Genomic DNA, 13,945 nt, shown 5'->3' with positions numbered 1-13,945 from the left:
ATTGCAAGCACTAAAGAATCCTTCTTCTTGCTAATGGAGAGGCAGACCAATGACAATGGAAGTGCAACACTCACGAAACCTTCACACACTCCCTTTCACCAGATACGATGTGAAAGGCCCTACAAAATACACATCTACACATTTTGGTGCCACACAGCACTAGGCCTAGGAAGCTTCATTCCCATCTGTAAGCTTTTATGTTCCCCAAGAAATGAACATACGCGCCTCAAGCACATTATAGCACCATAGCAAGTGTCGGGTAATTTTTAAAAGAGAAGCTAGTATGTTTCTCTGATGGGATATCAGTCGGAAAGAACAAATCAGCACTTGAGAATCTGAGAGGCAGCATGAAGAGAGACATGGACAGCTGGCCTCAGAATTCACACAAAATGGGCTCAAGCCCTGTTTCTGACACACATAAGCCATGGCAAGTGACTTAATGGCCTTGCACCCCAGGCAGCCCTCTAAGGTCACATTACACAAAGAAGTTCCCTAGACCAACAAAATCACAGATCCATACATACTGTAGCCACCCCCATTGCCCCCCAAGAAGTTATGCTGGCTTTGAACAGATATGGCAATATATTGAAGAGCACGCAATGAAAATGAGCTCACCTCCAGGTTCATCAACATGCATGAACACCATATCATCATTAGCTGCTAAAATAGAGTAGAACTGTTCCTGTCCCACAGAAGGTAGCTGGGCCATACTCCATGTCTCTCCTTCATCTGTGGACACATGAATCCTTCTTGTTGCACCCTGCAAGAAAGGGAGCCATTTATTTTTCAACCTTGCTCAGATCACACACACACCCACACACACACACACCCACGTTTGTGTATGCATGTATGTATATAGACACATAGACAATAAAGTGAACAAAGTCTCATTCATTCAGATGAACAATGACTGACCCAAGGGAAAAAGTAATCTGAAAAACCAGCAATCAGAAAAAGGAGTAGTGGAAATGTGGGTAACACATACCATCATGGGTTCATGTTTGGGAAAAGAAGATCTGGGGGTTTTGGTAAACTGAAACTCAATATAAGTCAACAGGGTGACACAGTAGACAAAAATGCTCATGTACTCAAGAAGGCAGGCAAAGCCTATGAAGAGAGGAGCTGAGTTCTGTTGTACTTTGCCCTGGTCAGACCACACCTGGAGCCCCGTGTTCAAATCTGTGGTGTCATGTTTTAGGAAGGATTCTGACAAACTGGAGAGCATCAAGAGCAGGATGTCCAGGAGATCTTCCTTATCAATCAAACAATACTAATGCCCTATCCTATGGCTAGCAAGCACCCACCTCCCTCTTCTCCTAATGCCTGTGATTTGGAGCCCAAACACAAGATGAAATCCACATCTCCTATTATGCTCCCTGCTATTTCATTTCCATTCATCTCAGCCCTACCCCCTTCCTATTCTGCCTTCTCCTTTCTTATGGCCTCTCCAACTCCCATTCTATTGTTAACACACTTTCCTTTATCTTAGATCATGTTCTCTCACACTACTTTCCCCTTCTGCGGTGGTCAGGTTTCTATGTATACAAGAAAACAGGGCATCTGGTTTCCTTCTCTGCTATCAGGTATTTCTCATAACCTCAACCCACTGGACCAGAAGGAACAGACATACTTTTAGCTCCTCATGGACTTCTAGACATTTCTTCTGCCATCAACACTCAGCAATCTTTCCTTCTTTGAGGTACACTCTGCCCTTCCACAACACCTATTGAGATCCTCACTACAATAATGTCCCAGCCCTTGGGGTTGCTCTCTCTCCTTTCTCAAGTTCAGCACTTGGTTCAGTCTTTATCTCCTCCTCAAATCCTACTTCTGCACTTGGGAATTTCAATACCATGTTGATATACCTCAACACTCTGGTATTTCAGTTCATCAACTTCCTTATCCTCACTAACACATACTAGCTAACTCAACTCAGCCTTGCACAGAGACAGTCACATCCTTGATCTTATCATTTGCCTGCGAATGATTCATGTTGGCAACTCCGAAATTCCTTCAGATCATTTCTCCTCTCCTACCTCATCCTCCTCCACTGCAATCCCTGGCCCCTAAGCCTCTGGGAATATTCACCTGCCCCCAAGGTTCAATTCTGACAGTATCTTCTGTAGGAGCATTTCCTGAGTCCCCAAGCTGTTAAAGCTTTTCAGCTTCCCTTAGCTTTAACTTATTTATCTGTGTAAATGTAGTATTCCACCTATAATCTCCTTGAGACAGGAACTGTTTGCTTTGTCTTTGAATCACTGGCAATTAGTACAGTGCTAAGTTTAGGCTGGATGTAAGGAAAAACTTCCCAATAATGAGAGCTGTCCAAAACTGGAATGAATTGTCTCGGGCAGCAGCAGCTCCATTCCCTCCTCCCTTCCACTGGAAGTCTTTAAACAAAGGCTGGATGACAACATGTTGGATATGTTGTAGAAGGAATTCTTCTGAGGATGTGTTGGATTAGATTGCCACTGAAATCCCTTTTAATTTTCAAATTCTGTGATCTGCCATAGATTGTGCTCTTCTGGGTCAACATGACATGTTGAGGCAGAAGTTTGTACTCACTTAAATTCCTAATTACCTTTTTGGGACAGTACTGTTTGAGCACAATCCACAAAACACTTACCAGCTGCAGTTCTCAGGCAAAAAATATGGCAACTTAATGTTAATTTTTTTAATAACAAGTTTGGTTTCTGTATTTAACTCATCCATTTTTGGGGGGGGGAGGGCTTTTTTTTAACTTTTTGTACTGTATCTACTATTTGTCAGCAACTTATCTGCAACCTATAATCTCAGAGGATTGGTAGATCAGGGGTGGGCAACATGCAGTCACATGTGGCCCTCTAGGTCCTCAAGTGCAGCCCTCTGACTGAATCCAAACGTCATAGAACAAATCCTTTTATTGGGATTTATGGCCACAGGATCCCCACCCCTGGCTTCGGTCACAGAGAGATGAAGTGACTTGCCTAAAGCCACACAGCCAGCAGGGGTCGGAGGCGGAGCATGAACCCAAGTCCTCCTGACTCCAAGGACAGCTCTACAGTCCCCAAGACACGTTGCCTCAAGTTTGTTACCCTTAGGATCCACTTTGCTACTTCTTTTTCTTGACCTACATTTCAGCTAAGTGAAACACATTTAAAATTGTGAAGACACTGTCCTTAATTTGATGTAATTAATTTCTACTGTTTCAGTAGAACACAGTAATTAAAAAACCCAATGTAAATTATCTTAAAGGAGGGCTAAACCTTTACATTTTTCTTTGGAAGTTTCCTCAGGGGCCTGGTTACAAAAAGATAACCTCTCTTTCCCCATTCTCTTACTAGAAAAAAAATGGGACAGGTCTCCATGTTGAGAATCCTTCTGGATAACAGAGAAGCTGTGAGTTCAGAAAAGCTGCCAAACTATAGCAGCTGCTGAGAGAAATGAAAAGCAAAGTGTGCTTTGATTGCTAAGAGGATAGTGTTAAAGAAGTCATTAATACCTATATTCCAGTAAAGATCTTGGAGTAGACATTCACTCATGCAATAAACATTATTTATGAGGTACAATGAGACAGGACCAAGAATAAGCCTTGAGGCAGATTAGTACACCAAGGAAAATTTTAGGTAAGCCTTAGTTAAATCAAATTAAGTTTTGTTTTTTTTTAAAGGCAATTGGGGTTAAGTGACTTGCCCAGGGTCACACAGCTAGTTAAGTGTGAAGTGTTTGGTCTGAGACCAGATTTGAACTCAGGTCCTCCTGACCCCAGGCCAGTGCTCTATCCACTGTGCCACCTAGCTGCCCCAATCAAATAAGTTAACACATGGTAAACATCTTGTGAACCTTAAAGCGCTATCTATATAAGTGGTAGCTATTATTAGTTGACAAGTAACAGCAAGTTTACTGACATGAGTTAATAACTTATACTCAGGCATTGAAGTATTTTGAACCTTGCTCTAAATTTTATTTTGGTTTGAAAACAGAATCTAGAGATCAAAATATATGCTATTAGTGTAGAACAACAACAAAATTATTTTTGTAGGCAACAAATTGAATTGATATATTACATATCTGCTATTTTCAGTTACCCCATTTGAAGAACATTGAGTTTATAAATTGCAGAATGGCACAACTGACTTGGTGGCAATTACCTAAAGTGAAAGTACAGGATGTAGGAGGAATTAAACTCTAAAAGGCTTTTCTTTGGACTCTCAACCTTTTAAATGACTTTGAATGTAAACAGGACAAGGAAGTCTCTGTACCTTAAACAGAAAAGGTTTTCGAGATAATATCCTCATATGGCGAAGCTCAAAAAAAGAGAAAAAAAAAAGATCTACCTTATCAGCCATTACTGAAGCAAAGAGGAATCGTCCCCCCAAGCCAAAAGAATAGATTTTTACTCCAATGGTCTTGATGCTTTTGCCAAAATCAGAGGTTCTTCTTAATTCCAATACTCCAAGATCAGCTTCTTAAAGAAAACAAAATGTGAATTAACATTCTTGCAAAATGACACATGTTCAAGTGGTTTTGAATTCTTCTTACAATTTGTAGTACAATATAACTGTTACTGGGCTGCTCTGAGCTTAGATGGAGCTACCCAATGCCTACGGTGGCTCCGTGTGAATTGATCAAGTGCCTAGACTGAGGTAATATATCATCACACAGGAGGGACATTTCACGTGTGCTTATTTTTATTAATAACTGTTTGATGTTTGCCACAAAAGTGCCTTGCACACACGAATGCACTGTGGAACTGTCAACTGGTCCAGCCTTTCTGGAAAACAGTTTGGAACTGGACTAAAAAATACACCAAACCATACAAACTTTCTGTCTCAGCAATACCACTAACTAGGCATAGATCTCAAGGGGGTCAAAGAGAGAAAATTCCTACATATAAAAAATATTTATAGCTGTACCTTTTGAAGCAGCAAAGGACTCAAAGGAGAACAGATGCTTATCTATTAGGGAATGGCTGAACAAACTGTAGTATAGCAATGTAACTATGTATTATTTGTACCATATTAAATGAAGAATACGAAGAATTAGGAAGAACTTGGGATGACTTGTATGAATTGAACATGACAATCATACCAATGTCTCTAAAGGAAAACAACATTGAAAGACTTCAGAATTTTAATTAAGGCCCTGGCCAATAGTGACTTTAGAGGACTGATGGGAAACTATGTCTTTCCCCTTCTTGTCAGAAGTGTGTGGAAGGAGGCATACTTTTTTTTTGTTTTTCATTAGGCAAGTGCAGTTAAGTGACTTGCCCAGGGTCACACAGCTAGTAAGTGTCAAGTGTTTGGTCTGAAGTCGAATTTGAACTCAGGTCCTCCTGACTTCAGGGCCCGTGCTCTGTCTACTTCGCCACCTAGCTGCCTTGAAGGAGGCATACTTTTCAGGTGTCTCCAATGTGTCAGTTTGTTTTGCTAGCCTTTACTTATTTGCTACAAGGGAGAGTGGCAGGGGGTTAAAGGTGCTTTTGGGAAGTGATCTGATATAAAAAGAGAGAAAAGTATTTAAAACGTTTAAAAAGAAAACAAAACAAAATAAGAAGTACCCCATCCTTCAAAGTCACAGCAAAGTTTGGCTTCTGCTTCTGAAACTACACAATTATAAAGAAAAATGCAAATCAAAACCACTTCTGAAGTTTCACTTCCTTCTCCGCAAACTGGCAGAGACAACAGAAGGTTTAACAGTCAGAGGTGGAGTGACGGTGGAAAAGAGGCACGTCACTCTGAAGTGGTGAAGTTGAACAGCATCTGACCATTTCAAGATGACTACCAGGGCCATCTTTGCTTCCTGGGATCCCAAGGCCAGACACACGCTCTAAGGAGATCAGCGACAGAGGCTCTACTTCCACCCAAACATGTGCCAATCACTGGAGAACGGCTTGCGTGGGCAATAGTACGTGGGCAAGAGTCATCATAGGAAGCCTGGAGAGAACTTACATTTAGTAAGTAAGATCAGCAGAACTAAGAGAACCAGACAGACGATGGCTACGACAATACCCGTGGAAAAACCAAAACAAAATGAACTTCTGCATGGTGACAGTGATCAATCACAGCCTCGAAGAAGAGAACTCGGGCCTCCTTCCCTTCTTTACAGAGGGAGGGGCCTCCAGGTTTGGAACATCGTCTACACTCTCAGATCCAGGAGATGGTGACAGCTAGTTTTTCTGGCCTGGCTTTTCTTTCTCTCTTTTTTATTTTTTGTTACATGGAATTGCTCTGTGAGGAGGGGAAAGGGATGTATTTGGAAATGAAGGAGATATAAAAACATTCATAAAATGTTTTAAAAAGAAACTACACTATTACAAACCATAAAAATGCCCTTCCACATAATTCAATTTGTTCTTATTAATAAATACAGAAAATATCAAACATTTTCTTTAAACATTTCGAAAAACAACAAAAAATTACCTGGTCTACATGTTACAGCAAAAAGTATTTTAACTATACCATAATTCGGTTTAAGACTTTCTAATATATTAAGCTTAGATTTTACACCAATATATTTGTGGTAAAATTCTTGCCTGCAACATGGGAAACCCAGGTTTGCTTTCTGGCCAACACTGATTTCTTTTTGGGGCCCAGCACATAAAAATGCATGTTTGTCAAACTGACTTAAGGTCTCTTCCAAGTTTCTGTCTCTGACAGTCCAAATGGTTCCCACTGGGCACAGAATCACGTAGATTGGCTAATCCAACTCCCTCATTTAACTGATGAAGAAAAGAAGGGCCAGGCAAGTTGAGTGATTTAGTCAAGGTCACACAACCAGTTAGTAAAAAAGCCTAGATGAGAACCCAGGCTTCCTGGGGCTGAGGAATCAGCATGCAATCTACTGCGATACCCTTCTCCAGAAATGAAGCATACTTACTGCAAGAGCCATTCACATAGGTAGTGAAGAAGATGGTGTTCTGTGATCCCCTAAAACAAGGCAAAGACAGAAAAACATTGCAGTTCAAATCTGCTGCCCACTTCGCCTGAATGCAGTTCAGTTCTGTTTTATGAAAAAGCTGATGCGAGTTTAACAGGTCCCATCTCAGGCAGGACAGCTTCTCCAAAGCCACCTCTTCAATTGGTTCACCCCGGCCTTTCCATTAATGTGACCCTGAGAAGCTCATTTTGTATCTTAAGTTCTCAGTGTCCTCATCTGTGAAACGAGGGAGTCTGGACACATCTCTAAGGTTCCTTCAACTCTACAATCAGAAGATGGTAGCGAGGGCACTGGACCGGGAGTCAGGAAGCTTTGGGTTGGAATCCTACCATCGACATGCATTAGTCGTGTGACCCTGAGCAAATCGCTGCCCATCCTGGTGTTTCAGTTTCTTTAATCATACAATGAGGAGCTTGGCCTTGCTAAGTTCTCGGACCCCTCTTCCAACTAAAAATCTAGGATCATATGATCAACACATCTTCCCAATTCATTCAGGGACCACCAAAAATGGTCCCAACCTACTTATCCAGTTAAATAACAGATTGAAGAGTTTTTCAAATCTTAAAAAGGATCTATGATTTCCTTCATTTGGGGGGCTCCTTTCACCAAGGCAATTCTAAGGCAGTAGATAAATCCTTGGGAGAGGCCTGAGGCACATAAAAATTAAGTGTCTTGTCCAGTGTCACACAGCAAACAGGGAGGAAGGATTTGAACCCAGGTTTCTAGACTCCAAGCCCAGTGGCCACTATACATACAAGACTGCCTCTATTTTTGAACCTCAAAAATGTTAATCGCTTGAAGCTATTATTCAGCTTTATCTCCAACTCTTCCTCCTCAGGAAACCTCTTTTGTAGTCAAATTCAATCAACTCACTGTAGCTGGCATACTTCTTTTGTTTATCCTGTTCCCTTCCCTGAAATGTCCTCTCCTAAGCATTAAAGTCTTATCTATCCCTCAGAAAACCAGCTGAAATCTATCTGTTCCACAGATTCACAGACCTGTTCTTGATCACGGACAGGACTGCTTCTCAAGAGCAAGGTTGTTGTTTATCTTTGTGTCTGTACTTCCAGAGCCTGGCATCTCTTCTTCATATCCTCACGTGTTCCCTCCCCAAGGACACTAAGTTTCCCAAACATGGGTGCCACCTCTTTGTACCCCTTGCTGTGCCCCATGTGGACCTATGCACCTACTTAGGCCTCAAAAAAGTATCCATTAACTTTCTCATCTTAACAATAGTTGCCCATGTCCACGATCAAGAGATTCTTCTTTTGCAAAGAGTAGCGTCAAGAGATATTAACACTGAACATAAGCCCAATGTATCTAACCAGAAAGGTGAAAATTTAGAGGAATGTGAAAGTTAGCCAGAGTGTTGAAATAGTATTTGAATTTTATGTATGGTAGCCTGCGTGGGAAGTTACTGAGATTATCTGGAGGAAATGTCATGCACGGTCATGCTTCCTCGAGCTAAAAATTAGAAGATGTATCAAAATATCAGGATGCAAAATGTAGCCCCAGATGTTCTGGGACCACCAAAGACAGCAAACCAGCATTAGTCATAGGCTGATTATGAGAACAGATGATCTGTCTTTCTAAGGTATTCTATTGAAACAAAGACTTTAGCCAAGGGTACACATTGATGACCCTACTTCAACAAAAGCTAGTCCATGTAAAGGGATGAACAAATATTTTGAGGGTGGCAGTGTGAGGTCGAATAAGGACTTCATAATTAATGAATTATTGGAAATTATAATTTTATGTCCACATAAATCTTTTGCTGCAAGATTTAGTAGAATTACTCATTAACAAGTAGTGCTAATGTGACTTCAGTCGAAGGCTTTTACCAATTACCTGGAGTTTCAGTTTACTGGTACAAGACTGAAATCCAGCTTGTCCACTTAGAGACCATCATAGAAAAGACGGTGTTAGATCTGAGCCTGTCTACTTGGGAGTAAAAGCTATATAATTTCTAGCAGACAAAACTTGGTTAGTAAGTTCTGGCACGAGCAGCTAGGTGGTACAGTGGATAGAGCACTGGGCCTGGGGTCAGGAAGAACCGAGTTCAAATCTGCCCTTAGACCCTTACTAGCTGTGTGAGCCTGAACAAGCTACTTAAACCTATTTGCCTTAGTTTCCTCATCTGTAAAATGAGCTGGAGAAGAAAAATGGCGAACTACTCCGGTATTTTTGCTAAAAAAAACTCTGACTCACCAAGAGTCAGACACGACAGAAACAAATGAACAACAAGAAGCACTGACAGAAAGTAGATGTTCTGAAAATGAAAAGAAGAAAGGAAAGAAATCTTTGTGATAAATACAGCTGACAAAAATTTGACATCTCAACTCTAAAGAACCAGTGAGGATACAAATCCATAAAAACAACTTCCATTTTCCAATAGAAAAATGGTCAAAGGCCAATTTTTGAAGGTGGAAATATTAAAAAAAAAAACCCACTCAAGAAATGTTCAAACCCTGTAGGAATCATAGAAATGTAAATTAAAACAGCTTTAAGATCCCATCACATATTCATTAAACTGGTAAAGTAACAAAAAATTCTTGCGAGCAGGGTTACAGGGAAACAGGCAGTCTACTATAGTCTTGGTAGGGCTATAAATTGATTTATGGCAAGAGCAACGTGGCCAGAGTGATCAAAGGTACAAAAACTGACCATATGATTATCATATCACATTATTAAAAGGGAAAAACTGCCTATCCATACAAAAATATTCATAGAAACTTTGCTCAGAAAGAGTGAAAAACTGGAAACAGAGTAGTCCAAGCACTGGGGTATGGCTAAATAAACTGCGGCACATCAACATTAATGAAATACTTTAGTACCTAAAGAATCTGTCATTTTGGTGGTGTGGATACTATCTCCATTGGCAGAGATTGCCGCCTTTCCATAACTCAGTAGATGATGTTTGACAACTGCTGATTTCAAGTACTACAAAGTCATAAAAAATGGCAAATATGAAATAGATTTTAAAAATTAGGAAAGAAAATTAAAGCAAAGAAAGAATGAGAACACATACCTTTACTATGACTATACAAAAATAGCAATAAAACTTTATAAATATGCAAACACAAGAGAGGTCAGAAAACAAAACAAAGCATACCAGGGGTGGTTTGTTCAAAGTTTCTGTTAAATAAATTTTCTATTTTCATCAAAATGTCCACAGTTTGCATTTTACGGTTATACTACACATTTTATTTATTTGTATTTGTTGCTTAGGCTAGGTTCATAGTAAAACAAAATTAAAAACAAAAACATCACCACAAGAAGTTAGCAAGCAGCTATCATCAGTGTATGAGGCATTCACAAGTTTGGAATACTGAACTTAGAAATAACTACAAAAGAGAGAAATCCTTGCACTGGATACAAGATTTAATGGATTTCATTTTACTTATTACACAAAGCACTTTGGTTTTAAAGATTAGGAATGAGCAAGCATGCCAGCATCTGATTTAACTTGAAGGGATAATCCCTTTCCTCATCATTTAGCTGCTTTTAAAAATGTCTACTACTTGTAATTTTTAAAATTACTTGGAATCAGGGTTAGGGTTATACTACGAGAGTAAGAAGAATGTGCATACACTAATTCTTATTTAGCATCATAAAGGAATTTGATGGTCTATAAGTGTATTTGCCAGAAACTAAGTGCATATCAAAGTCTTTTGTGTTTGTAGCCATGCTTAATCAAAATCTTTCTAAAACGTATCAATACATATTCTTGTCTTCTAAAATAATAGGCAGAAAATGTCTTCTTTGACATGTTCAATTCTTGTATCATGTTGCAGAAACACTGATGGTTTTACTGGTTACTGAGCTGTATAAAGCTGTTCACCTTTATACTATGTGATCCCTGATTGCTATACTTTGAGTTCCTGTATTTGCTGTTTTCTGTCTTTTAAGTTATATAACAATTATCACATTTTCCTATTGTCAATATACTTGCCTCTCACAGACCATTCTCTTTCAACCTACTGTGGGCTGGGAAATCTGATAACTAGAAAAAAGGGGTATGAACAGTTTTAGCAAGGTCCTGAAGGCTCTCCTGCCAGCGAATCATAAAAGGTGAAAAAGACTAGCCTCTAATACAAACCCCTCACTTGACAGATGAGAAATCTGAGGCCCAGAGAGATTAAATAATATAAGATTCAAAGAGGTGACTGGAATCCTAGCTATCTAGTCCAGTATCTTCAACTCAATTTAATCTTCCCTCACTTTACAGAAGAGGAAAGTGAGGTTCCCCAAATATAAAGTCATTTGCTCAAGGTTCGACAGTTCGTGGCAGAACTGGGATTAGAACCCAGGTCTCTTGAATCCCCATCTGGTCTCTTTTCATTTCACTGATTACGAGTGATGGAAGTATATAGTTTACTGTGCAGTGGATTTGCATTTTATGTGAAGATTAGGTTTTAAAGAAAATTACCCTTGAAAATCTCTTTAATTGTACCTAAAGCACAGTATAGTACCTTTACACACTTGCAGCTAGAAAGAGATCAGTTTCTTTACAAGGTAGTTTGTATCGCTTTGTGTGAGATAAGCTGTTATTTTATTTTTCATGATCTCAGCTAAGTGGAACAGAAAGGAAGCAGGACCTCTACTCAAACAGAACAGGTAAGACTTGTCTGACAGGAATATTGAGGATTATAGAAAAGGTGCTTTTACAGAGGCTTCTGCATGCTGGGTGATCCCATGACTACAGAACTTTCTGCTTCATCAAGAAGAGAGAGCAGAGAAAGTCAAAGAGGACAGAGCAGGGTCCTCTACTGACCAGGGATATTAGGAAGGCTGACCAAGGCTGTCTGTCTCCTTAGCTTTACCAGCCTAAGTAGAATGAACGGACTCTTTGTGGGTGTGATGAAGACGAGGCTCTAGCCTCACTGTCAGTGGTATGAAGAGCACCAAGAAACAGAGGCTGACCACCCATTGACTTCTTCCACTTTACACTCACACGCTCAGTGAAGTATCTGGAATAGCTTATCCTCTGCTGTATAAGTCAAAATAATGAGTCTAGCTGCCCTCACTAGACCATAAGCCCCCTCCAAAGGATGGATTAGTCATATGCCACTTCTGTATCATACACAAACATGCACGTGCACGCACACACGCACACACGCAAACAGAGATGTCACCCTCAGTTAGTTACTCACCACTTGGCCAAACATACTGCTTTGTGGATTTCTTCCCATTTCCCCCCAAAGTTCCTCGATACCCACAGGCCATTCTGAAAGATGACAAATGACTGTTAGCCTAATCCAAGGTCTACCCAGGCAGCCAGCTGGAGGCACAACCTTTGGTCAGAAAGCCCAGCACTGGACTGTGGCTAAGAGGACAAGCTATTTGGTTTTCCTGTGCCTCTTGACATCTGAACCAGCCACAGGCAGAATATTTTCAGTGACTCCAGCTTCCTTTTTTTTGCCCTCCTCCCCTCTACCCCAATTCATTAACTGGTATGAACTTCTACAGACTATCTGTATTTGAAGTATTCTCTCACTGAGGGCTTCAACAAGCATTTATTAAGCACCTCTTCTGTACAAGATACTGCGCTAGACACTGAGAATATAAACACAAAAATGAGAGTTTCTACCTTCAAGGAACTTTGGGTGAGGAGGAAGAGAATGGAATGGAAAAGCAATTATTCAGCACTACGTGCCAAGGGCTATGTTAAGCAATGGGGATACTTACAAATAGACAAGTCCCTGTTCACAGGAAGTTCACATTCTAACCAGGGGAGATAATACATATCTATAGGGGGCTTTCCCTGCAGGGCAGATGAAAAGGCCTAGTTAGTCCTGAGGTGTGGTACCAGGGTTAAGCCTTGAAGGAAGACAGGGATTTTGAGGCTTGGAGCACAAAGGATGAGTATCGAGAAAGGTGGCAGATAAAAGTGCAAAGTTTAGAGAATGTGTCTAGGGGTTCAATATGGCTGGAATGTGGAGGGCGTGAAGGGGAGCAATATGAATGGACTAAGGCTAGGAGTGCAGGTGGCAGCCAGGTTTGGGGGATCCTTGTGCGCCGTGCTAAGTAGTTTGTATTTTATATCCCCAGCAAAGGAAAATGGCAGAATTTTGAGTGGAGCAGTGGGTGATGTGGTCAGACCTGGGCCACAAGAAGACAATTCTGGCAGCTGTGGAGAACCCATCAGACAGGAGTGATGAGAAGAAGGGAGACCAAGGAAGAAACTGCCACAGTAGTAAGGAGGTAAGAGATGAGAACCTGAACTGTAGAGAAAGGGACAAGATAGGAAAGATGCAGAATCCACAAGACCAGGCAACTGATTAGATATGAGGGATAGCAGAGAAGGAAGAGTCAGGGATGACTCAGAGATAGTTTACCTGGGTGAATGGAAGGGTGTTAGAAAGTCTGGAGGAGTCCTGGTTTAGGGAAGGAGAAAAAACGAATTCACCTACCTCAGGTGAAGGTATCTAGCAGACAGCTGGGGATTTGCAACTGGAGTTGAGGGAAGATCTTAAGACTATGATATACAGATTTGGGAGTCATTAGCACAGAGACAACTGAACTCATAGGAGCTAATAAGATTCCCTAGAGAGAGTGGCAAACAAAGCTGAAGGAAGTCATGCAACTGGGCCAAGTGGGTCCACTACAGAATTACGTTAACTAATCTCAACTGGGTACTTCCTGGAGCAAGGCAATTCTCTTATGCCTCTCTCCAAACTCTTTCTCTCCTCAAGCCTTCCATAGCATCACCTCCACTCCTCTGCTGTGAGAACAGTGGCCATCTGCTATTTGCTCCCTCTTTCCCCTATCTTAACATCCACGCTCCCCTTTATACTTGGTAGACTCTGACGAAGAGGTGATCCTTCTCCTTGTCAACCAGTCTATACGTACCCTTGGTCTCCTCACCTTCCCACACTCCCACAATCACTGATTCCCTCTTTCTATCTTCAGTCTCTCCTTCACTACTGGTTCCCTCTCGGCTGCCTGTAAACAAGCCCAAGTCTCCCCATATTTAAAAGAAAAGCATTGCTTAACTCCACTATTTTCTTAAACGATAAGCCTATAG

At 40.8% G+C, this 13,945-nt stretch overlaps 1 protein-coding gene across 3 annotated transcripts in view; it reads right to left on the bottom strand.

Moving 5' to 3' along the window:
* Nucleotides 1-13,945, bottom strand: part of SORT1 (sortilin 1) — a 70,091-nt gene that overhangs the window by 16,997 nt on the left and 39,149 nt on the right. For 2 of the 3 annotated variants that reach the window (XM_027856726.1, XM_027856727.1), the window contains exons 6-9: nt 12,072-12,145; nt 6,859-6,908; nt 4,317-4,447; nt 616-760 (exon numbers count right to left, since the gene is read on the bottom strand). In XM_027856726.1, the coding sequence (XP_027712527.1) occupies nt 616-760; nt 4,317-4,447; nt 6,859-6,908; nt 12,072-12,145 (400 nt within the window). The remainder of the gene's footprint in view (nt 1-615; nt 761-4,316; nt 4,448-6,858; nt 6,909-12,071; nt 12,146-13,945) is intronic. The other variant, XM_027856728.1, reaches the window with a different exon arrangement.

The sequence above is a fragment of the Vombatus ursinus genome, unplaced genomic scaffold (assembly GCF_900497805.2).
Source record: "Vombatus ursinus unplaced genomic scaffold, bare-nosed wombat genome assembly UNPS02011613.1, whole genome shotgun sequence".
Taxonomy (NCBI): Eukaryota; Metazoa; Chordata; class Mammalia; order Diprotodontia; family Vombatidae; genus Vombatus; species Vombatus ursinus.
The sequence above is the reverse complement of the archived record's forward strand: the minus strand, read 5'-3'. Positions and strand labels throughout refer to the sequence as shown.